The 23,312-nt window shown below is 36.7% G+C and overlaps 1 protein-coding gene and 1 pseudogene across 6 annotated transcripts in view; both read right to left on the bottom strand.

Moving 5' to 3' along the window:
- Window positions 1–23,312, bottom strand: part of ERBIN (erbb2 interacting protein) — a 127,992-nt gene that overhangs the window by 42,368 nt on the left and 62,312 nt on the right. For all 6 annotated transcript variants that reach the window (XM_060191272.1, XM_060191271.1, XM_007523491.3 and 3 more), the window contains exons 7-15: window positions 20,980–21,036; window positions 16,399–16,462; window positions 11,647–11,721; window positions 10,827–10,971; window positions 9,675–9,747; window positions 9,250–9,379; window positions 8,113–8,228; window positions 5,159–5,228; window positions 452–551 (exon numbers count right to left, since the gene is read on the bottom strand). In XM_060191272.1, the coding sequence (XP_060047255.1) occupies window positions 452–551; window positions 5,159–5,228; window positions 8,113–8,228; window positions 9,250–9,379; window positions 9,675–9,747; window positions 10,827–10,971; window positions 11,647–11,721; window positions 16,399–16,462; window positions 20,980–21,036 (830 nt within the window). The remainder of the gene's footprint in view (window positions 1–451; window positions 552–5,158; window positions 5,229–8,112; window positions 8,229–9,249; window positions 9,380–9,674; window positions 9,748–10,826; window positions 10,972–11,646; window positions 11,722–16,398; window positions 16,463–20,979; window positions 21,037–23,312) is intronic.
- On the bottom strand, window positions 11,335–11,467 carry LOC132538771 (U2 spliceosomal RNA; annotated as a pseudogene).

Below are 23,312 nucleotides of genomic sequence, written 5' to 3' on the forward strand. Positions count from 1 at the left end.
TTTAGTTTCAAGGAATCATGGAAAGATGTACACAGTGGGTCAGGCAGTGGCACACCTGGCTACGTACACACACTACGAAGTACATAGACCTGGGTTCAAGCCCCCAGTCCACATATTCTGAGAAGAAGCTTCACAAGTGGGGAAACAGTGCTGCAGATGTCTTTCTCCTTTTCCGTCTCTTCCTTCTTTCTCAATTTATCTCTCTATTCAAATTAAATAAGAGAATGTGCGTACATATTACATAAAGATGCATATGGTAAACAAATACTTCTAACTATACCCTAAGTGTTGTCAAATTTTCCCACTGTGAGAAAAACTTTTGACCACTTCTCTAAATTTTCTTCAAATTATTAAACAGGAGGAAAAATGTACTTCATACTTTTCGCTGTAATTTGTTAGTCTTTTTTTGTTTGCTTGTTTTTTTAATGGAAAGAGATTCTTAAATTCTTACCATCTTCAGTCCTTGGCTGTTGAGGGAACATGTAGTTAGTGAGCACCATTTTCTGTATCTCCGAGTCAGTCTCTTTTTGAAGAGGTATCAGGGGTTTGGACTGGTAAAAGAAAGTAAAAGTTTAATTTTCAATAATTCTAAGAGAAATACATATACAGCAATTCCTCTAAATAAGTACTCACTATTTCTCTAGAAAGTTTTAATGTGTAGGGTACAAAAATTGGTTTAAAAGTATGTCATAAAACTTTAAGCACTGATTTGAAACATAAAAATCTAGAAGATAAAATTAAGTTTGTAGGTAGTTGGGGAAGTGGCTCAACTCATAAGAGATTAGACTCTCCTGCCTGAGGCTCCTGACCCAATCTCCTACATCATATGTACCTAGATTTAGTACCCCCCCACTTCTTTTTGCCTCATGTGAAACTCTCACAAGTAATGAAGTATTTTTAATTAAGTTTGCATTATAAAGCTAACTCACATGGTATTACCAATGTGAGTTACCAAATATTAATACAGTTGGAAAAACTATGTGTGCATGTGCGCATGTGTGTAACAGTGATTTAATAAAGTTATGTATGGCACCAAAGCAAAAGACTCTGGGGAGGGGAGAGGTGGGGTGGAGAAGGAGAAAACTTTGGGGGGCTGATACATAATGAAACTACATGCACATGTCAGTAAAGCATGACTCCCTCTTTAAAAATAATAATAATAAGTAAATAAATAAATAGTCATAAAATAAGTCCTTCCTCCCAGAGGGGTGAAATGTCAGGGAAAAAATTCTATCAGAATCCAAAACATCTGTTACCAGGACTCTTTGGTTTTATTCCACTACTGAGAAGGAAGGGAATCTGGAAAACACCAGAGGAAATCAGGCACTATTTCTATTATCTAAGAGGGAAGAAATAAGGAAGGACACCTAGAAGTAGTTGCAAGTGTAGGTGTGGCTTAGAAAGCAAGTAAAAGCAGGGTTGTAGATGTGAATAAAAATGGAAGGGGATATATATATATCTACCCATCCACACACATACACATCATATCTATAGTCTTGGGAGAATATGGAAGTTTCTGTTGGAGAGGGGTGAGGGCACAAAACTGGTGGTGGGGAGGGTGTAGATTATCCTACTATCTTGTAATTTTGTAAACCACTATTAATCACTAATAGCAAATAAAAAATAAATGAAGTAAGTCCTTCCATTTTGTTATTTTGCTCACTCTAGTCTTTTTGTGAAGATGTTTTTCCAGAAAAATTTAGGTTTTAAACGCTATGTTGTAACCTGTTTCTCTCATTCCCTGTGCTCCCATTCATTATTAATGACGGCAGAAGCCACACAGTTTTGGAAGTAGAGACTTCAGTTCTTCATTTTTTCATAAGACATTTTCCCTAATTGGCTATCAAATGTTTTCAGTTTATTTCTTAATACAACTCATTTTATCAGTTTATTTCATCTAAAAACCCACCAATCCAGGCTGTCACAAACTGAACAGGAACTACCCAGTCCTCCCCTTACCTACCACTCTATTAAGTTGGATTTATTCTTGTGAACTCCTTGAAGGTAGCTAATTCCAGTCTATAATTTTACTCTCACTGAAACTACGTTCAAAATACACTTTGCTAGTGCTTTGAGAGACAAAACTGTAGCCATCGTTTGTAAGCACAAATTACTTACTTTGATTCACAGACCATGGTAAGTACAAAAAGACATAACCACTAACTGTTCAAATGGAAACTTAGCTATAGTGCTAAGGTATATTAACTGACTTCTTGTACCCCGTACATTTTATTTATTTTACTTTTACCAGAGCACCGATCAGCTCTGGCTTATAATGGTGCTGGGGCCTGAACCTGGGACTTTTGGTGCCTCTGGCATAAAAATCTTTTTGCATAACCATCAAGCTGCCATTGCAGCCCAAATTCCCATGAATTTTAAAACACTTTAGTTAGGATGGCCCATCAGTAATATCTGACGGAGTCTTAGGACTTCCTTCAGATGACATTCTAGGAAACTTTTTCTCTGCTGAGGGTCAATTAGATATTTATAACAGCATACAAAATTATCAACTTAAGAACCTGAACTGGAGTTGGTGTATTGCACCAAAGTAAAATACTCTGGGGTGGGGTGGGGGAGAATACAGGTCCTGGAAAAGGATGACAGAGGACCTAGTGGGGGTTGTATTGTTATGTGGAAAACTGAGAAATATTATGCATGTACAAACTATTGTATTTACTGTCATAATCCCCCAATAAAGAAATTTAAAAAAAAATTATCAACTTAAAAATTAGCACTTAATGTTGCTATAAGCAAAAGCTCTAGCTGCCTTGGCAGGGCTAGACAAAAGATTTCAGATTATATATGGTCTCTGGGACTAGATGTTCCTTATGCCTGTAATAAACATACTACCCTGGCGGGCTATTTCTTCTCTTTCTCCTCTGAGGGTCCTTATCAGTCAGCTTGATTTTATCTCCATAATAATCTTCTCTACACTGAATTTTAGTTCCAGTTCTGAATTCAAAGCTCAGCTACTGACTTTGGTTAAATCTGGTTTAAAAAGCCTAACAAGGAGTCAGGCGGTGGCGCAGTGGGTTAAGCGCAGGTGGTGCAAAGCTTAAGGGCTGGCGTAAGGATCCTGGTTCGAGCCCCCAGCTCCCCACCTGCAGGGGAGTCACTTCACAGGCGGTGAAGCAGGTCTGCAGGTGTCTATCTTTCTCTCCCCCTCTGTCTTCCCCTTCTCTCTCCATTTCTCTCTGTCCTACCCAACAACGACGACAACAATAACTACAACAATAAAACAACAAGGGCAATAAAAGGGGATAAATAAATTAATTAAATAAATACTTTTTTAAAAAAGCCTAACAAATGGGGGCCAGCTGGTGGCACACCTGGTTGAGCACACAGGTTACAATGCACAAACGTCCAGGTACAAACCCTTAGTCCCTACCTGCAGGAGGAAAGCTTCACAAGTGGTGAAGCAGTGCTACAGGTGTCTCTGTCTCTCTACCTTCCCATTCCTCTTAATTTCTGGCTGTCTCTATTCAATAAATAAAGATAGTTAAAAAAAAAAAATTAAGTCTAACAAATGGCTAGGCAGTGGCACAACCAATAGAGTGCACATGTTACCATGAGCAAGAACCAGGGTTCAAGTCCCCATCTTCACCTGCAGGGGAGGGGAGTGGAGTATGGGAGTGGGAGGTAAATTTCACTAGCAGTGAAGCAAGCAACAGTGCAGGTATCTGTTCCTCCCTATCTCCTGCTTCTCTCTCAACTTTTATCTCTATAAAATAAAAAGTCTAATGAATCACTTTTAATCTTAGAAAGATTTCTGCAAAGGTTTTTGAAAGTACCCTTCTAATTTAACTTGACAAATTTCTATAGATATATCCAATAGCTATAAAAACTTACAAAAGCTAGGGAGTGTTAAATATGATTCCCCAATATATAAATCTTTAACAGATGCAAGAGAAATGAGACAAAGTCAGTAACATTTGTTATTTATTGTCGTATGTTTCATATTGGTTTGGTCTCCTTCCCCCCACCTCTGGGAGAAATTGGTTTGGCCCTTGCTAGTTTCGCGCCTCTTTTTCTCCCCGCCCCCGATGCTAGGTAGTGCCAGGGTTCTTGGCGCGGCCACGTGAGGGGATGCAGGACAGATCTGTGTGGTGATTAGTTTAAGGGTCTCTCTCTGCCGCCAGAGCAGAAAGACAGGCGAGCACATGTTTGCCCGCTCGTGAATAAAGCCTCTCTGCTCAGCTGTGTGTCTCTGGTCATCTCTTGTTGGGAACATGTGTAAGCCTGATAGAGCTTAGGGAGAACCACCCCCATCTTTGGATGGAGGTCTGAGAAGATAACCTCTTGGTAAGTCTCTCTCAACTGAGGTGAGCATAAGGGGGGAAACTCAGACTTGGTTCTTTCTTTCTTGACTCTCATGCCCACAGATACCCCAGTACTTCCCTCCATTAACTGCAGGCCACATGGCTGCAGATTCACTTATTCAAAGTCACCTTCTGATCACAGAAGAACACACCTTATCACACACTTCATCACACACCTCAGACCCCAGACAAGAGAAATTCCAAACTATATGGCCTTTTGATATTCATCTTCTCTCTGTCTTACCCCACGGGTTCAACCCCTATGCTTCTCTCAAATACCTTTGGATAATTAAGTTGCTTGTGTCATGGAAAATAACTGTCTTGTATCTCATCAATTACTGTCATACCAGCCCCCTACCTTAGGGGCATGCTGACTGTTAAGAAACCTGTAATTTCTGACATATTTCAACAATAATTACCTCCATTGTTTTTCTATTTAACTCATGTCCACTTTGCTAATAAATGGACTCTAGGATTCTGGGATTCTAGGACTCAGATTCTAGGCACACTAAGAGTCACCTGGTGTCTTTTACTTTGTGTCTGTTACTTTGTGTCATGAGCGAGAAAGAACCAGCCCGTTACCTTTCCCCTGGAGACCACCCCGCCAGAGAGGGAGAGAGATACCCCGAAAGTCTCTGTCTACTGCTGCGAAGCTAGCCCGGCCTGCTGGAGCCCTGAACTTTACCGACAATTTATGAATCTCACCCAACCCCATGAACCTATAGCTTAAAAAATGAACGACATCTAAATATTCTGTTAAATAATTCTATGCAAATTAGAATGCATAATCATATAACATAATTGATATTTCAGTAATTCACAAAAACTAGAATGCCCACCTGATTATCAGAGAGCCACATAGCAGTCAATTGTTGTAGCTTTGTAAAGCTAAAGGGTAAATTCTTTAACCTGTGATAAAACAAAAATAAAATATAAACTTTAAAATGAGAAATGTTTTAAGGGCTAAGTTTAGTGGTTTTTCAAACAATATTACATCCTTGCTTAGGAAAAAGTAGTGAAATTCAGCAGAGAACCCCAACCTAGTTCTTTGCATAGTCTATAAGACAAAATATTAAAAATAGTTTCATAAAATACATAATTCTCCAGATGAGTCAATTCACTGATAGAAAAATTAATAATATAAAAACCTCATAAAAGTATATGCTGAAGTGGTATGGGAGATGGTGCAGTGGATACAACATTGGACCCTCAAGCGTGAGGTCCTGAGTTCAAACTTTGGCAGCACATGTACATAAGTAGTGTTTGGTTCTCTCTTCTGCTACCATTCTTCATGAATAGATAAACTATTTCCAAAGAAAAGTAAATATATGCTGAAATACATATGGCCTAGGTTCAAACTGGCCCCTGCCATACTCAAAGAAGCTTTAGTACTGTGGTGTCCTTTTTTTCCTCTCTCTCTCATTTTCTCTTTCTGCTTTTCTATCTGAAAATGCTGACCTGGAGTGCTGAAGTCCCAATGATAGCAACAAAATCAAGCAAACAAACAAAATGATATGCTAAGATATTAAATGTCAACCTGAGACACATCAAGCAATATCCATAAAATCGCTTGAGATATTTTATTTGTATCTGAAGAGAACACAAAACAAAAACACTCAGTGTAAGTTTCTTCTAAAAATTGTACTGCCTGGCACTAGAGAGAGAGCACACCAGGTAGAGTACTTGCTTTACTCAGTGTATGAACCAAGTTCTAGTCTCAGCACCATATAGGACATGCTATGGCACAGGAAAAAAACTCAAGGGCTACGATGTTTCTTTCTCATGATTTTTCCAACAGCCCAAAACATTGTGTTGTCAGTTGTTACTTTTATACTCAAGAATACTACTTAAAATCATAAGTGAACACAAAGAAATAGGAATGTCCATTGGAGGCCAGGTGGTAGCACACCTGGTTAAGTGCACACATTACAGTGCACAAGGACACAGGTTCAAGCCCCTGGTCCCCACCTGCAGGATCAAAGGCTCACAAGTGGTGAAGCAGGGCTGCAAGTCTTTCTCTCTTTCCCTATCTCCCCCTTCCCTCTCAATTTTTCTCTGGGACTATCCAACAATAATTAATCAATTAATCAATTAATTAATTTAAAATGCCCATTAGAATATTAAAATAGATGTAGCTTTAGGAGGTAGAGCATGAACACAACTTGGATTCTTGGCATCAATATGACAGTGATGCTGTTTATTTTTTTAATATTTATTTTTTTGTCATTGGACACAGAGAAATTGAGATGAGGGGAAAATAGAGAAGGAAAGAGACAACTGCAACCCTGCTTCACTACTTGTGTAGTTTTCCCTCTGCAGGGGCTTGAACCTGGGTCCCTGCATACAACGATTTTTCCCCATTCTTCTTCTCCTCTTCCTCTTTTCTCTCTCTCTCTCTCTCTCTCCCTTTCTCTCTCATAAGTAAACAGACCTTTACAAAAGAATACTGAAGTAACTAGTACCCAATTTAAATGAGAGTTTTTACTTAAACCTCCTATCTTATGCCTATTCACTCTTCCATTCCTATCTTTTAAGACAATATGTTGGAACCTGGGTGGAAATGAAAATTTAATTTTTCTTTATAGATGGTGGTTTCTCTTAAATAAAATGGAAAAGTCAGTCATCTTAACTAGTCAGTCAAGCTGATGTAAATTAAATCTCTAATTTTATAAACTAAGTGAGTAACATTGAATCTGAGTCAATCTTCTCCTTTATAAAATGAGGATACTGGTATATAATTTCATAGGGTGGTGTTTTGAAGACTTCAAAACATATTATGAAAACAGAATATAAAAATGCCCTATAAATGCTTTTATCATTATCATTAGATATCTTTACCTCAGGAGAAATCTGTTCTTAATTTAAACACTATTCCAATTTAACAAACCAACTGTAATATATTAGCTCTGCTTCTTGACTATAGTGTCTAAGACATGTGAGCACTTAACTGTCCAGAAAATATTAGCAAAAATTCAGAGTAAAAACTACTTTGTTCAACAGCAGTATTGAGGCAAAAATCTGACTTTAAGAATGAAAGAGGAAGAAAATGAATAAAGAGAGTTTTTTGTGGGGCCAGGCAGTGGCACACCTGTCGGTGGCTCAAATTACAATGTGCAAGGACACAGGTTCAAGCCCCTGATCCCCACCTGGAGGGGGAAAGCTTTATGAGTTGTAAAGCAGGGCTGCAGCTATCTCTGTCTTTCCCACCTCTATCTCTCTCTCCTCTCAGTTTCTCCCTGTCTTTATCCAATAATAAATAAAGTAAAGTATAAAAAAGAGTTTTTTATGTTGCTATAGAGGCTATGTAACTGAAACACAAAGCAAATTACTAGTGTCTGATTTTTTTTTTTTAATTGCCATAGTATCACTGGGGCTTCATGCCAGTATGACAAATCCACCACTCCTGCTAGCTACTTTTTCCTTTTATTTTTTTCTTTTCTTTCTCTTCCTTCCTTCCTTCTACATAAGTATAGATAGGACAAAGAGAAATTGAGGGAGTGGGGGGTTCTGCAGCATTGCTTCACCGCTTGTGAAGCTTCCTCCCTGAAGGTGAGGACCAGGAGGTGAAACTAGGTCCTTCTACATGGCAAAGTGTGTGCACATCTGGGTGCACCCCCCCACAGTCTGATGATTAACATCAGACAAAACTGTCTCATTCATTCTGACAAAGATTTTTATTTAGAAAATTAAAATGTACAGGGAAAGAACACAGATCAGATTATCATAAATAATGGAACATTAATTTCATCTAATTATAGTCTTCTATAAACCAACTAATGAATTTATTACAAACCTATTGTCACTTAAATTAATCACTTTTAGTTTTTGCATATCACCCATTTCCTCTGGAAGTGTCTCAAGTTTATTGGAATGGAGAAATAGCACAGTTATATTTTTCCAACTTCCAATCTGAAAGAGAAATATAAATTTAGGGATCAAAATGTGGCCTATTACTGAACAAACATATGCAAAACATTTCAAAATATGGAAAGTATACTATTCTTATTTATAAGATAAATCATTGTACTTTTCTTTTTTTAATGTTTTTTTATTTATTTATTTTCCCTTTTGTTGCCCTTGTTTTTTTATTGTTGTTGTAGTTATTGATATCATCATTGTTGGACAGGACAGAGAGAAATGAAGAGAGGAGGGGAAGATGGAAAGGGGGAGAGAAAGATAGATACCTGCAGATCTACTTCACCGCTTGTGACTCCCCTTCAGGTGGGGAGCCAGGGGGTTGAACAGTCCTTGCACTTCGCTTTGAGCCACGTGCGCTTAACCCGCTGGCTACTGCCCAACTTCCCGCACTTTGCTTTTAATTATTAATCTTTGGGCAGGGGTAGATAGTATAATGGTTATTGTCATGCCTGAGGCTCAAAAGTCCCAGGTTCAATCCCCTGTACCACTATAAGCCAGAGCTGATCAGTGCTCTGGTAAGAAATTTTAAAAATTTGGGGGAAAAAAAAGTTAATTATTAATCTTCATATACAAAGAAAAAGATTTCAGTATCTTTTCAATGAGGTGTAGGGAATGAACCCATGATGTCACATATGCATGATACCACTGCTGCCTGCTGGTCTATTTTTTTTCTTTATCATTTTTAGAGAGGGAGGGGGGAAAAAAGAGAGAAAGAAGAGAGAGTGTGGGGGAGAGAAGGCGTGCCAATGGACCAATCTACCATTACAGAGTTCTTTTGGCGCTCTCTCTCATGTTGTGCCAGAGCCAGGGCCTGCAGAAAGGCAAGGCATGCACTCTGCCTATGCAATCTCCAGAGCCCTGAGGTATTCTTTGAAAAGCAATATAGCCATAGCTAGTTATCATCCAGACAATTCAGTTACTTAATTATTTCTAAATGAAAATAAAACAGCACTGGATAGCTGTGACAATTAATTAGCAAAATAAATTAGCTTCAAAAATTTAAATACAGTACCTTGGGTGGTAACTGTTGCAAGAAATTATGATCTGCAGCAAAAGTTCTTATATTAGTAAGCTGGCCAATAGAGGAAGGCAAAGCTTCAATTTCATTGAAGCTACAGTCCAGTTCTTCTATTGATACTAACCTTTAATTTAAAAAAAAAAAAAAAAAAAACATTATTTTAAAAGATCTCCTATCCATTCCAGAACTTTAAGACACATAGACATCTGAATTTAACAAACCTAGCAAAATTGTTTCCACTGAGTTAACAGCAGAAACAGAAATATCCAATTTTACAATAAATATGCCCAACCTGTGATCATTTCCTTAGATGCTATGGGGCTCTCCTTTAGATACTATTTATGCAATTCCCTGAAAATATATGTGGCATTCTGAAATGAAAATTTAAAAATCTTCTAAAAAAATCACAAAAGTCTTACCCTCCTATAGAGTCCGGTAGATACATTAATTGATTTTCATCTATTTTAAGAGTTGTTACATTCTTCAGTGAACCTATTGAGAAAAGAAATATGCTTTTTTTTCCCCAGTTAGCACCAGAACCAATTGGATTAATGTGAATGCATATAAAATTTAATATATATTATTAAAAACTCGTTTATCCAATACATTTAAAATATAACCTCCACTCATTTCTTTTCTATTCCCTTAATCTATATTTTCAATTTCACTTACAAATCACCTTTTAACTTTAGCATGTATTTATCTACTAAGCTGTAGTCAGGTTAATGAATGTAGGCTTCATTAAGAATATCAAATGATTTGTCTGCTTTGCTCACTGTTATAATCATGCTTCTAAAAACAATGTCATGACACAGTAAAGATACACAATACAAGATCTATAGTAAACTACGGATTAAAGAAAAGGTAGGGCAAGTGAGATAGCATAATGGCTATGCAAAAGACTTCAGGTGCCTGAGGCTCTGAAGTCCCTACTTCACACACAAGACCACCACAAGCCAGAGCTGAGCACTGCTATGGTAGAAAGAAAGAAAGAAAGAAAGAAAGAAAGAAAGAAAGAAAGAAAGAAAGAGAGAGAGAGAGAGAGAGAGAGAGAGAGAGAGAGGGAGAGAGGGAGGGAGGGAGGGAGGGAGGGAGGAAGGAAGGAAGGAAGGAAGGAGAAAAAAGAAAAAAAAAAAACAGTAGAATTAAGATCATTTTCATAGGTGTGTCTCTTCCCACCCTCGCCCCAGTTCCTCTCCGTCCTAACAAATAAAATAGAAAGGGAAATATGGCCACTGGGAGCAAAAGATTTACAGTGCAGGTACCAAGCCCCAGTGTTAACCCCTGGTGGTGGTGGTAATAATAACTTGAAAAAATTCAATTATATTAATGATAGCTATGAATTTCTTTGCATAAAAAGAGCAAAGTAAAATTAACAAAGTAAACTGTACAACCATATAAATTAATCATATCAGGAAATTTTTCCAGTGTGGTCTATGACTGGTAGTACAGTAGAACTATTTCATAACAGAGTTTTCTATGTAAAGACTTTACATCAAGAAACAGCACTAAAATTTCTCAGATTTTACATTCCTAAAAGTCAACTACATGAAATGGAAAGCAATACGAACCAATAGTCTCAGGCAGCTGTTGAAGAGAATTGCTTGACAGCAGAAGATCTTGAAGGCCTTCACATGCTGAAATTCCTTCTTCAACCATTTCAATATTATTTTTAGAAACATCCAAATATGTGAGCTGTTTTAAACTTCCAATAAACTATAAGTAGAAAAATAAATCCAATGACACTACCTCAACATTAAGTAATTTGTAAGAAAAAAAAAAAACAGGTAACAAAAAAGTACCACCATAATTCATAATTAAACATTTAAAAAGAAGACTCATAAGCTTTTAAAATACAATAGCTACGAGTTTCTAAATTTATCCCAGTAGTTATAGTTAATATAAACTTTCTTGATGAACTCAGCTGTCTTTCATCTGATAGGGAGAATCATAGTGGTTCTAATGACTTCTTTAGACCTAGAAATGAAAGATCTATCAGCTGAAGAAATAAAAAATCAGCATGGAAAATATCCTATTATTAATAATGCCCAAGGAAAACTAATTGTAAAAAAAAAAAAAAAAAAGTATTTTGCAACTTCTGGGAAGAACATAGCATTAAACAGAGACTATTTTATAGAAGCCTACTATAGAGATTTTAAACTGATAAGAACAGATACTACACTTAATCTTAGCCAAGAGGCCGAGAAGCCTACTACAGAGATTTTAATCAAGAATAGGTTGATAATAAAAATATTAATTTGTTTTTAACAATCTAATGGTGTTAAAATTAAATAAAAATCCAATTTTTGATCATTAAAAGAACTATGAAAAGTCATAGTTTTTAAAACTGCAAGGGAGAGAAATGAAGTCATTAAAATTTTATATACATACCCCTGGAATAAAAGTTAGTCTATTACCATCCATCCAAAATTCTTTCAATCCACTTAGTTGTTCGAGTACTTCAGGCTTTTTGGTAGAGAGGGGGGAAAATGTATCAATAATTTACTTGAATGTCTTCATACCACAAAAAAAGCCCCTAGAAATTACTGATAACTTGTAGTAAAAAAACCAAACAAACAAACAAAAAAACATTAAAGTTTAGGGAGAATGCACAATGGTGCTATACCAGATTTGCATGACTGGGTCCCCAGAGATCCCAGGTTTAAGTGCTGGCACTATCGTATAACATAGCTGAGCTCCATCTCTGTCTCTCTGTCTCTCTCTCTCTCTCTCATGAAAATAAGTAACTATGTCTTTAAACTGGTCAGAGAGATAGCTCACCAGTTAGGGTGTGTGCCTTGCAGGTTTGAGCCCTGGCACCACATGGGAGATGTTTTGGAACTGGAGGAAGCTTTGATGATGTGGTATCTCTCCCTCTCTGAATAGAAAGAAGAAAAAAGTGGTTTGGGAGCAGTGAAGTACACACTACAAAGCCCCAGCATCACACAGAAAAAAGCAAATAAAAAATATTAAATAAATACGGGTCAGATGTGAAACAGCCAAGAGTCAAGGGTTTCTACTATATTAGTAAAGTGATACCCCTGGTCCCTACTATAGTTACTACAAAAATATTAGTAAAGCTAGACATTCTATAAAAGGAGAATACATTAGACTTCATCATCTGGTTACTTAATAGTGTCAAGTATTTATATATCTAACAAAATAAATAAAAATAAAACCATTAAGGGGCAACTATATACCTCAAAGTAAAAATGTTTAATAGTCCTCTGTAATTAGACTTGGCCCTACGGCAATCTAGCAGAATGGCCTAAAGAAGGCACCATAAATTCTCTAATCAAATATTTACTACTTAGGCCTAGACATTCTCCTCTCCTACCCCCTACTCCACTTCCCTCAATCACTACTCAACTAACACACGAAAGAAAGATAATCTCTTAATTTACCCTGATAGCATCAGTATGATTGTCACCACTTCATAATATTTAGAAGAAACACTGTATACAATTGGCCAAGAGATATACTGGCAAAGAATATATATATTAACTGAAGGATTATCTATTATCCCTAGACAACCTTTATTAGAATCATCAAACAAGTAAACGCAGTAAAATTTGAAGTTAACTTAGGGCCCACTAAATTCTTAAGTGTATTTCCTCCCCCAACTTGAGGCTGGACCCCATAAGCCTAAAACTGATTTGGAGACAACAAATAATACTCAATGCTTTAACAGCTGGGAGAAGGTCTAAGCTCATCAGATAAAGAGACTGGATATGGGCAAGAGACTAGCACACTTAATGATGGCCTTTTTGGTCACTACCAGACCACTTCATCTCTTGGGGTCCTAGTCAGAGAATCCTTGAATATCCGTATAAATATCCGCTGGGCCTAGACCTCTAGTAGACCACGCTCTCCACCATAACAGGTCACTTTCCTCAGAAACATCATCATAAGCCCTTTTGAGGACCTCTCCAGGACCTTGCTCTAACTATAAAGTAGCAATGGTAGGGACTCTCTGGATGGAGAATGGATCATCCTACTCTGATACTCAAGGAAGACTGGTCCTGAAATGAGTGCCGTCTAAAAGGTTCCCAGCTATGACCATGAACTGTGATCTCAGACTGATATGGACTTGGAAGTTATATAGGTTCCTATGCTGTATGTGAATATACATGTGCCCTGGGTCAGACTGACGTGGCAAACTGTTAAATATATTTATATATTTTCTTCAAGTTTGGGAGCTACTCTCTGCCCTAGTCCAATTAGCTATCAAATTTAAGCAAAAAATACATAAGTCATGGGCCACTAGGGAAACACCTAAAATAGACTTCCTAGCTTCTTTCCACCCTAAAAAAAAACCCTATTCGCATATGCTTTACTCCTACTTTATGGTTCCTGTTTATTAAACATTTTGTCCTGCTTCATATCTTATTGCCTTTCAGACACCAAGTTGCAGGTGATTCCATACTGACTACAATGGGCAGAAGACCTCACCAATGAGTCCGAGTCCCAGAACCCCACTTCTCCAGAGCTCTATCCCACTAGGAAAGATAAAAACAGGCCGGGAGTAGGGATCAACCTGTCAATGCTCATGCCAAGTAGAGAAGCAATTACAGAAGACATACTCCCACCTTCTGCACCCCAAAAAGAATTTTGGTCCATACTCCCACAGGGGGAGAAATGTTAGAGGAAGAGGACTGTGAACCCAAATTCCATTAGGACTTAGAAGAAGGGGGGGGGGGAAGGAAGCAGTAATAACTGTAATTTAGAAAGGAAGAGAAGGCAGGACCATAGAAAAATGGGTAGAAAGGATAGATAGATAGATAGATAGATAGATAGATAGATAGATAGATAGGTAGGATAGACAGACAGACAGACAGAGACAGATGGATGGACAGACAGACAGACAGAAGGATAGATGGACAGGCAGGCAGGCAGATATAGAAATAACAGTCCGCCTATAACGTAATGTTGGGAAAACTAGTGCAGCTTCCAATAGAGGAAATGGGGACACAGAACTCTGGTGGTGGGAACAGTGTGGAATTATACACCTGTTATAATTTTGTAAATTAGTATTAAATCACTAATATAGAAATATTACATCCAAATATTTATTAAAACACACAGTGTGACAATCACCTCGCAATTATGATCTGTACAAAAAAACAGTCTTTTAGGAAACATCAGAATAACCATAAAGACAGCCTTACTGACTATGAGGGGAATAAAAAACTGAAATAAAGCAGTATATATGTTAAAATTAACATATAACTATAACACTGATAACAGTATCAATGTTAGCTGTATTCTGCTGTAGTGTTGTCAGACCTTAAATTTATTTTAATATAAGGTCTTTCTTGATAGTAATTAGCACGTTTAATTTTAATTAGCATATCTTTATAAAAATAGAAGTTTAAAAGTATAGATATGCATTTGAATTAATTAGCAACTGACTCAACTGGCAGAGCATTACACTTGCATGCTGGAGTTCCTGAGTTGATCCCTGATACCAGAATGGTGCTTGGCTTCTTTCTCTTCCATTCTCTATCTCTGCCCCCTCCCCCACTTTCTCCCCTGCCCCTCTCTCATTCACTCTTTCTGTCTCATGTGAAACTCTCTTTCATATATAATAAACAAATACTTAAAAAAAACAATCATTTGAAATATATTACAATGTATAGAAATCAAAGTTCTGTAAACACAACGTAAAAAAAAAAAAAAAACACAACGTAAAAAATATGGGCCCAGAAGGTGACACACTGAGTATACTCTTAGATTTGGAAGCATGAAATCCCAAGTTCAGTTCTTGGAATCCATGTGCTAGAGTGATTTTCTGGTTCTATATCTATCTATATCTGTATCTGTGCCTGTATCTGTATCTATATCTATACCTGTATCTACATCTGTATCTACATCACCCCTGAGGTAATAAATGAAATAACAAAATCAAAAGTACAACTTAGGATTCTTTAAAAATACTAATGATGATAATAAAGCTAATAAATTCCTCTCAAAAAAATCTAGATTATCTTCTGAGTTCATTTTTAAAACTGACTAGACATAAACAAAACACTACTTACATATTCATTTTCTTTTTGATTCAGCATCATAATATACTTTACATACAAAGCAAAAACAACAGTGATCTCATTACCAACCCAAAGCAAACAGTTGTTTCCAATCAGTGGTTTTTCTCTTTCATTACTACGTATAATTACACATCATCTATACTATCATTTAATAAATTCCTAAACAAAGCCCCAAAGAGTTGTTAACTCAGTAGTATTCTAGGGCCACAAGATAGCTCACTTGGATAGTGTTCTGTTTTGCCATGTGTGCAAATGACCCAGGCTTGAGACCTGCCCCTACCACACTGAAAGAAGCTTTGGTGCTGTAACGTATCTCTCCCGCTCTCTTAATCTAATTGAGTAGAGTAGAGTAGAGTAGAGTAGAGTAGAGTAGAGTAGAGTAGAGTAGAGTAGAGTAGAGTAGAGTAGAGGATAGATATATATTGTTGTATGCTTTACATTGGGTTGTTCTAGTTCTCCCCCGCCAAGAAAATTGGATCAGTCCTGTTAGTTTTGCGGGCCCACTTGGCCCCGCCCCTAGGAACCCCGAGAGTTCCAGAGTTGCAGAGTTCGAGAGTGCTTGGCACCGCCGCCGGGGGGGGGGGAAGAGGCAGCAGAGTTCTGTTTGGTGATTAGTTTGGTTTAGTTTATAAATCGTTGTTCCTGAATAAAGAAATATAGCTTCCCTGCCCAGCTGTATGTCTCTGGTCGTCTCTGTTACCCGCCCGTGAAGCTAGCCCGGCCAGCTGGAGCCTCCGAATTTTAACAACAATATGACATCAGTCTAACAAACATATTTTTAAAATGTTGTTCTAGTCTAATAAAACTTGTGTTTTTCCCTTATAGTCTCATCAAAGCTGTACTTCCTGAGTCTAAAAACATCCTTCAGTTAAATTTTTGGTGGGTTTCTCACAATTTTACATTTATCTTTAACTCCTATCAGATGTTCCCATCTGGTTAATTTTCCCTTTCAAGAATTTTCACATTTTTCATCACAAAAACAGATTTTACCAGATTCCATACTTTATAAAATACAGAAATTTAAGGCAATAATTTTCTATATTTTTCTTGGACAAATCCATAAGACTTACAGATACTGAGATTGGTGAGAACTTACCACTTCTGTGAATTCATTGCTTCCCAAATCCAGTCTTTCCAGCTGAGTCAACCTATTCATGGTTCTGTTCACAATAGATCAATGAAGAAGTATAAAATACATCAATTACACAGAAGCTTTCAAAATTAATACTGTTAGACATTCTTATGTAATAAGTATTTATTACATTTTGACAAAATAAAATTTTCTAGAAAAATCATATTTAATTTCTAAACAAAATGACATTATCAATTATTCTCTAATTTTGGCCTCTCATCAAGTTTTCATTTTCTTCCCTAAAAGTAACCACAATAAATTTAAACTCACTAGCCAAATTTGTAAATATTTTTTTCACAGAATAAATTTTCATATGTATAAACCAACTAATGAATTAAGACTGTTTGGCAGATATAAGAGTAATTATTTCTGGTTTTTTAATACATATTTAAAGAATTTCAAGACCATTTACTCTGAAAATTAATACTCAAATTCTTCTTCTCCACCATTTTGAAATGCTAATTTAAGCCTTGTTCATATATGGAATATAGACAAGTTATAAAGAAAAAAATCAGTCCATCTGTCTCTAACACTTTGTAAGAACTATGGTGGCTATCATTTGGGGAGTGGGGGTTTGTGCACAGATCTTTAGTGGTAGGCATGGTCTGGGACTGTACCCCTGGTTTATCTTATTAACCACTATTAATCCACTTATAAATTTATAAAATTTAAACTTCACTTAACTACAGAACTACAACAGCTTTCCTACAGCTCTAACCTTTAAGCATAAAAAAGCCCATACACACATACCCTGATTCCACACGACTTCTGTAACATTAAAACTAGAGCCTTTTAAAAGTTTGAGGAAAGAAAACATCTTATTATTTTGTTCCCCAAAGGACATTTTGTATTAATTTAATAATTGTACAATGTAAGAGTGATTGGAGTTTACAGTAAGGTTGTGCATGTAATTAAATTGGGAATTAAGATCCTATCCTCTCAGGGGGCCAGGCGGTAGCACAGTGGGTTAAGCGCAGATGGCGCAAAGCCCAAGGACAGACGCAAGAATCCCGGTTCAAGCCCCAGCTCCCCACCTGCAGGGGGTTCACTTCACAAACAGTGAAGCAGGTCTGCAGGTGTCTTTCTCTCCCCTTCTCTGTCTTCCCCTCCTCTCTCCATTTTTCTCTGCCCTATCCAACAACAATGATAGTAATAAGAACAACAATAACAACATGATAAACAATAATAATGGGGAAAAAATAGCCTCCAGGAGCAGTGGATTCGTAGTGCAGGCACCGAGCCTTAGCAATAACCCTGGAGGCAAAAAATAAATAAAAAATTTTAAAAATATTTTTAAAAGTTTGTGAGCTCTCCAACAAGGGCAACAAAAGGGAATAAATAAATAAAATAAAATATAAAAAAAAAGTTTGTGAGCTCTCAAAGGTTTTAAATATAGATATTAAGAATTTAAAAGTTATGAGTTACTTATATCAACTGAATATAACTATAGGCTTAACTAATTCAGTAAATAATTTATATCATAGCTATTCAAATTTCTTAGAAATTAGTCATTTTTTATATAAGTTCACTTAACTAATTAGTTTACATATTTACTTTTTAGCAGAGCACTGTTCAGCTCTGGCTGATGGTGGTACAAGGAATTGAACCTAGGGTTTTGGAACCTCAGGCATGAGTATCCTTATATAACTATTATGCTATCTCCCCAGACCCCCCGTCAAGTTTTAAACAAAATTACCAATGGTAATGCCAAATTCATTAGATATTTTAGCCTTTTAAAATAGGATCTTAATTCCCAATTTAATTACATGTACAACCTTACTATATAAACTCCTATCACTCTTATATTGAACAATTATTACATTGATACAAAATGTCCTTTAGGGGAACAAAATAAGATGTTTTCTGTCCTCAAAGTTTTATAATAATGAAGAGAGGAGAAAGGACACAAGTATATAGGCACAAGTATATACTTGGTCAGGGATAAGCGAGTAAAAGGGGTGTGTGTGTGTGTGTGTGTGTGTGTGTGTTTACACACAAGATTAGTGTGGTATGTGTCATAAACTGCCGTTATATGTCATGGAAGTTAAGTAAACAGAACACAAACTCCTGGGACACTGTCACTTTAAGGTGACAATTAACTCTCAACAAATTAATTACAATAGGAATCAGGAAATTTTTTCCATAAAGGGCCTAATAGTAAGTATTTTATGCTTTTTAGTTCACAGTATAGTCTGTTATAACTTCTCAACTGTTCAGCTGTTAAGCAAAAGTTGTGATAGGCTATTTAAAAATTCATGTGATTCCAATGAAAGTTTATTTGCAAAAGTAGGCAATGGAGCAGATTTAATAACATGTTGCAATTTGTAAATGCTAAAACTGTAAAAAAAAGTCAGTGACAAGTTCCAGGTGTTTTATGACTTTTAAAATAAGTGGACATAGACTACAGCACACTTCAAGTTTGTTAAACTGTTTTCTACTCGCTTTTGAATTATCATCTCTCACCAGTAGAGTGCGCTTTGCCCCATTTCTGAAAACAGTACAAAACCAGGCATGTTCTTAGAAATTATAATCACCAGATTTCACATGTCTATGCATTCTAACAAACAGTGTGTAAAAACTTTAGTATATTCACTGGGAATTCTACTTGGAGCTCAGGTGAATTTTACAAACTGATTATTTTGACTTGCACTACACATAACTAAATTCCAGAGAGATATAAACTCGCTATTAAGTGCTAATGACACTGTTTTCTCTTCCGATCACATAAATCTTTCACTTTTTAAACACTTTGCAATGAATGCAGAGATTTTACTATTGGGTAGGAGCAATAAAAAATTATCAGGACCAACATGAAAACAAGACAAGAGGTAAGTGCTGGGGAAGGGTGTGGGAAAAAAAAGAACCCTAATCATACTGTTAATAGGAAGGCAAAATGGTGGTTCTTAAACAAAACAGTAGAAAACAGTTCTTAAACAAAAATGTAAATCTATTATGACCCAGCAGCATCACTCCTAGAAATACATCCAAAGAGCACGAAAGTACTAATTTGAAAAGTTAGATAATATACCCCTTTCTGCCCTATTTCCAGTTGCCAAAAAATAGTCATCAGCAGATGACTAGATAAAGACGTATGGGGGGACAGGGGTAGATAGCATAATGGTTATGCAAAGAAGCTATTCCAAAGTCTTAAGTTCAACCCCCCATGCCACCATCAGCCAGACCTAGCAGGGCTATAGTTTAAAAATATATATATGGGGGTGGGGATTTGGGCGGTAGAGCAGTGGGTAAAGCACAGATGGTGCTTTAACCCACAAGGAGCACAAGGAGCAGTAGATTCGTAGTGTACGCACCGAGCCCCAGCACTAACCCTGGAGGCAAAAAAGAAAAAGAAAAAAAAAAAAAAGGATGGGATATATATTCACTGGAACACTATTCTACAATCAAAAAAGATGAGATTGTATCTCGGGGGGGGGGGGATGAATGAAACTGGGTGTGATTATGCTAAGTAAGGTAAAGTGAAGAAGTGATGGACAGAAAACAAGCAGATGGTTTCACTCATATGCTGAACACAGATGACTAAAAATAGATGAATTTGTAAAGGCAGTGGTGACCAAACTCTTAGATTCTGTGAGAACTGTGACAGTTGGTGGGCAGGTAGTATAAGGGCGACACAGAATTTTCATTGTGAGTACCTTCATTCACACACACCATATACAGGTATGAAATTATATTCCTGAAATCTTATAATTTCTGTGAAACACTGTTAAATCATTAATAAAAACTGAAAAAAACATCAGGACCATAAATATCAGTAATTTAAAATAATGTGCAGTAATATTTAGATACTTAAAAAATAACATTTCTCTGGGGCCAGGTGGTGGCGCACCTGGTTGAGTGCATGTTACAATGCACAAGGACCCAGGTTCAAGGCCTTGGTCCCCACCTGCAGGGGGAAAGCTTCACAAGTGGTGAAGCAGGGCTGCAGGTGTCTCTCTATCTCTATCCCTACCCTCTCAATTTCTGACTGTCTCTATCCAATAAATAAAGATAATTTAAAAATTTAAAAAAACCAAACATTTCTCAGGGCAGGGGTAGATAGCATAATGGTTATACAAAAAGACTCTCATGCCTAAGGCTCCAAAGCCCTAGGCTCAATCCCCCACATCACCATAAATCATAGCTGAGCAGTGCTCTGGTAAAAAAAAATAAGTAACATTTCTCTAAGAACTTAATAATTTAAAATTTGCAAATTAGGGTAGGGAAAATAGCATGGTTATGGAAAAGACTTTCATGCTGCAGATTCCAAAGTCCCAGTTTCAATTATTTCCACCACCATAAGTCAGAGCTGAGCAGTGCTCTGGTAATAAAATAAGAATAATACAGGGCAAGGGTAGATAGAATAATGGTTATGCAAAGAAATTCTCATGCCTGAGGCTCCCATGTCCCAGGTGCAATCCCCTGCACCACCATAAACCAGAGCTGACCAGTGCTCTGGTTAAAAAAAAAAAAAAAAAGTAACAACAACAACAATAATAATACAAATATAATCACAAACTGATTTTTTTAAATAGCACCTTTACTTACTTTGGAAGCATTTTCAACTGGTTTTCTCTAAGTTCTAATATTTGGAGCTTAGTTAATCTGCGAAACAAAGGAAACAAATCAATGAATTTATGGCAAAGACAAATAATTAAATTTACATGTAATGCCATATTCTCTATTTTATTTATTTACTTACTTAGTAGAGTAATTCTCTGCTCTAGCTTTTAGTGATGCTGGGGACTGAGCCTGAGTTGTTAACAGGACACTCAGGGATGAAAATCTTCTTGCATAATTATTATGCTATCTCCCCAGCCCATATTCTCTGTTTCGAAAAAGCAACTATTTATTGTGTAACAGCACACCTGGGTATGAGCCTACTTTGTCATGCCTGTGACTCAAGTTCAAACCCAGCCCCAGTTACACTGGGGGAAAGGTTTAGTGCTGTGATCTTTCCTTCTCCTTCAGTCTCTATCTCTATCTGAAAAGTTGAGCTGGAAAAATGAAGCTCTGATGATAACCAAAAACAAAAAAAGACAACACCAAAATAAAGACAAGACTATCTGTTCCACAGAATTGGGGAGGGGGGAAGAAGATAACATTTCTAGATATACTCAAAACACAAATAATTAACTCCTAAGTATCAATTCTAGAGCATTTCCTGTCTTTTTCTGAAGCTAAATCCCCAAATTACTGGCCATTAGTAAATTAGAGAAAAATTCAGCTATGAGAAGAAAATCATTAGGATACAAAGGAACATTATTGATACACATTGCAATAAAATTAAAAAGGAGATTTAGCAGTAATAAATGCATTAATGTAACAATGACAATAATACAATACAGAATTATGTTATATATTAAGCATAACCAATGTCATGCCATATGCATTTCAAAACTGAAAAAAGTAGTAATATTAAATACAGAAAAATATGACAAGTACACTGTTTAGATAAAAAAAAAAGCCACAAGAATTTTTAAAAGAGCAACTCTCAAAAAAAAAAAATCCTATTTATTTGTTTATTGGATAGAGATAGCCAGAAATCGAGAAAGAAGGGCATGACAGAAAGGGGAAAGTGAGACAGACAACTGTGTGAGAGGCAGTAACTCTAGAATAGTTATAAGTATAGTTGCTTTTTGAGTTTGAGTTTTAAGAATAGTTTAAATATAGTTGCTTTTTGCCCTCCTGCCCAGTGAGGTGGAAAATTCCTTGCCCTTTTCCCCACGACAGAACCTAAGAGGCCATCAATTATTTTGACAGACCCTGCAGCGAGCAGGACTCATCATGACCTCTGCAACAGAATACTGTTACCAGACAGTTAAAAATGGCCTGACAAATGATGACCTGATAGATTGCAAACAGATGGTCGGTGGTCCCAATAAAGAACAAAAAAATGTGGTGACCCCCACTTTGGCTGGGACCTATTGGTCTGGTGTGATGTCTAAAACTAGCCCATGCTTTGCTCTGAATAGATCAGGCTTTTGCTAAGTTTGAAATGATTGGATATAGGCTGGTAAGGTGATGTGTTCCCCCTCCCTGAGTGTAGTCTGAATTCCTATAAATTGTATGGTTTGAGCTTTGTTCAGGGTCGAGCTTGGTAGACTAACACCAGTCACCATCTCGGCCCGGATTGCAATTCGTGAATAAACATCTTTTGCTTCCTTGCAGTGGATGGTGGTTTGATTTCGCTCTTTAACAAACTGCAGCACTGATTCACCACTCACAAAACTTTCCCCTTGCAGGTGAGGAACCTGGTGCCTTACGCATTGTAACATGTGCTCAACTAGATGCATCACTACCATCCCCCAAAAGCCATAAAATTAATAAATTACAGTACATATGTTATAGTAATAATTTCATGGTTACTATTTATTTCTCTTTTACATTCAAAAATCACTCAGCAACTCATGATAAGATAAATTCAGACATGGGGTGCCTGTGTTGCACAATGAAGTCTCTTTTGCGCAAAATTTCATTTCTAGTAAAAATTAAAAAATAAGAAAAACCAATAATCAGAACACTTTTAAACATGATAAATATTAGAGCAGGCCATGTCTGAAATATACAGAAATTAAACTCCCTATTTGTGCATACCTTAAAAACCAACTTGAGTCTTAAAATTATCTTTCCTATTTTTTTTTTTTAACCAGGGCACTGCTCAACTCTGGCTTATAGTGATGCAGGGGACTGAACCTAGGACTTTGGAGCCTCAGGCATGACAGTCTCTTTGAAGAACCATTATGCTATCTACCCTAAGACCACAATACTTGGAAGCAATTATTAAAAAAAAAAAAGAAAAAGAAAAAATCCATGAAACTATAATTATTACTAAAACACTTACAATTTTGTAAACTTTTGTTTAAGTATTGTTTAAAGTC

Source organism: Erinaceus europaeus, chromosome 5 (genome assembly GCF_950295315.1).
Source record: "Erinaceus europaeus chromosome 5, mEriEur2.1, whole genome shotgun sequence".
Taxonomy (NCBI): domain Eukaryota; kingdom Metazoa; phylum Chordata; class Mammalia; order Eulipotyphla; family Erinaceidae; genus Erinaceus; species Erinaceus europaeus.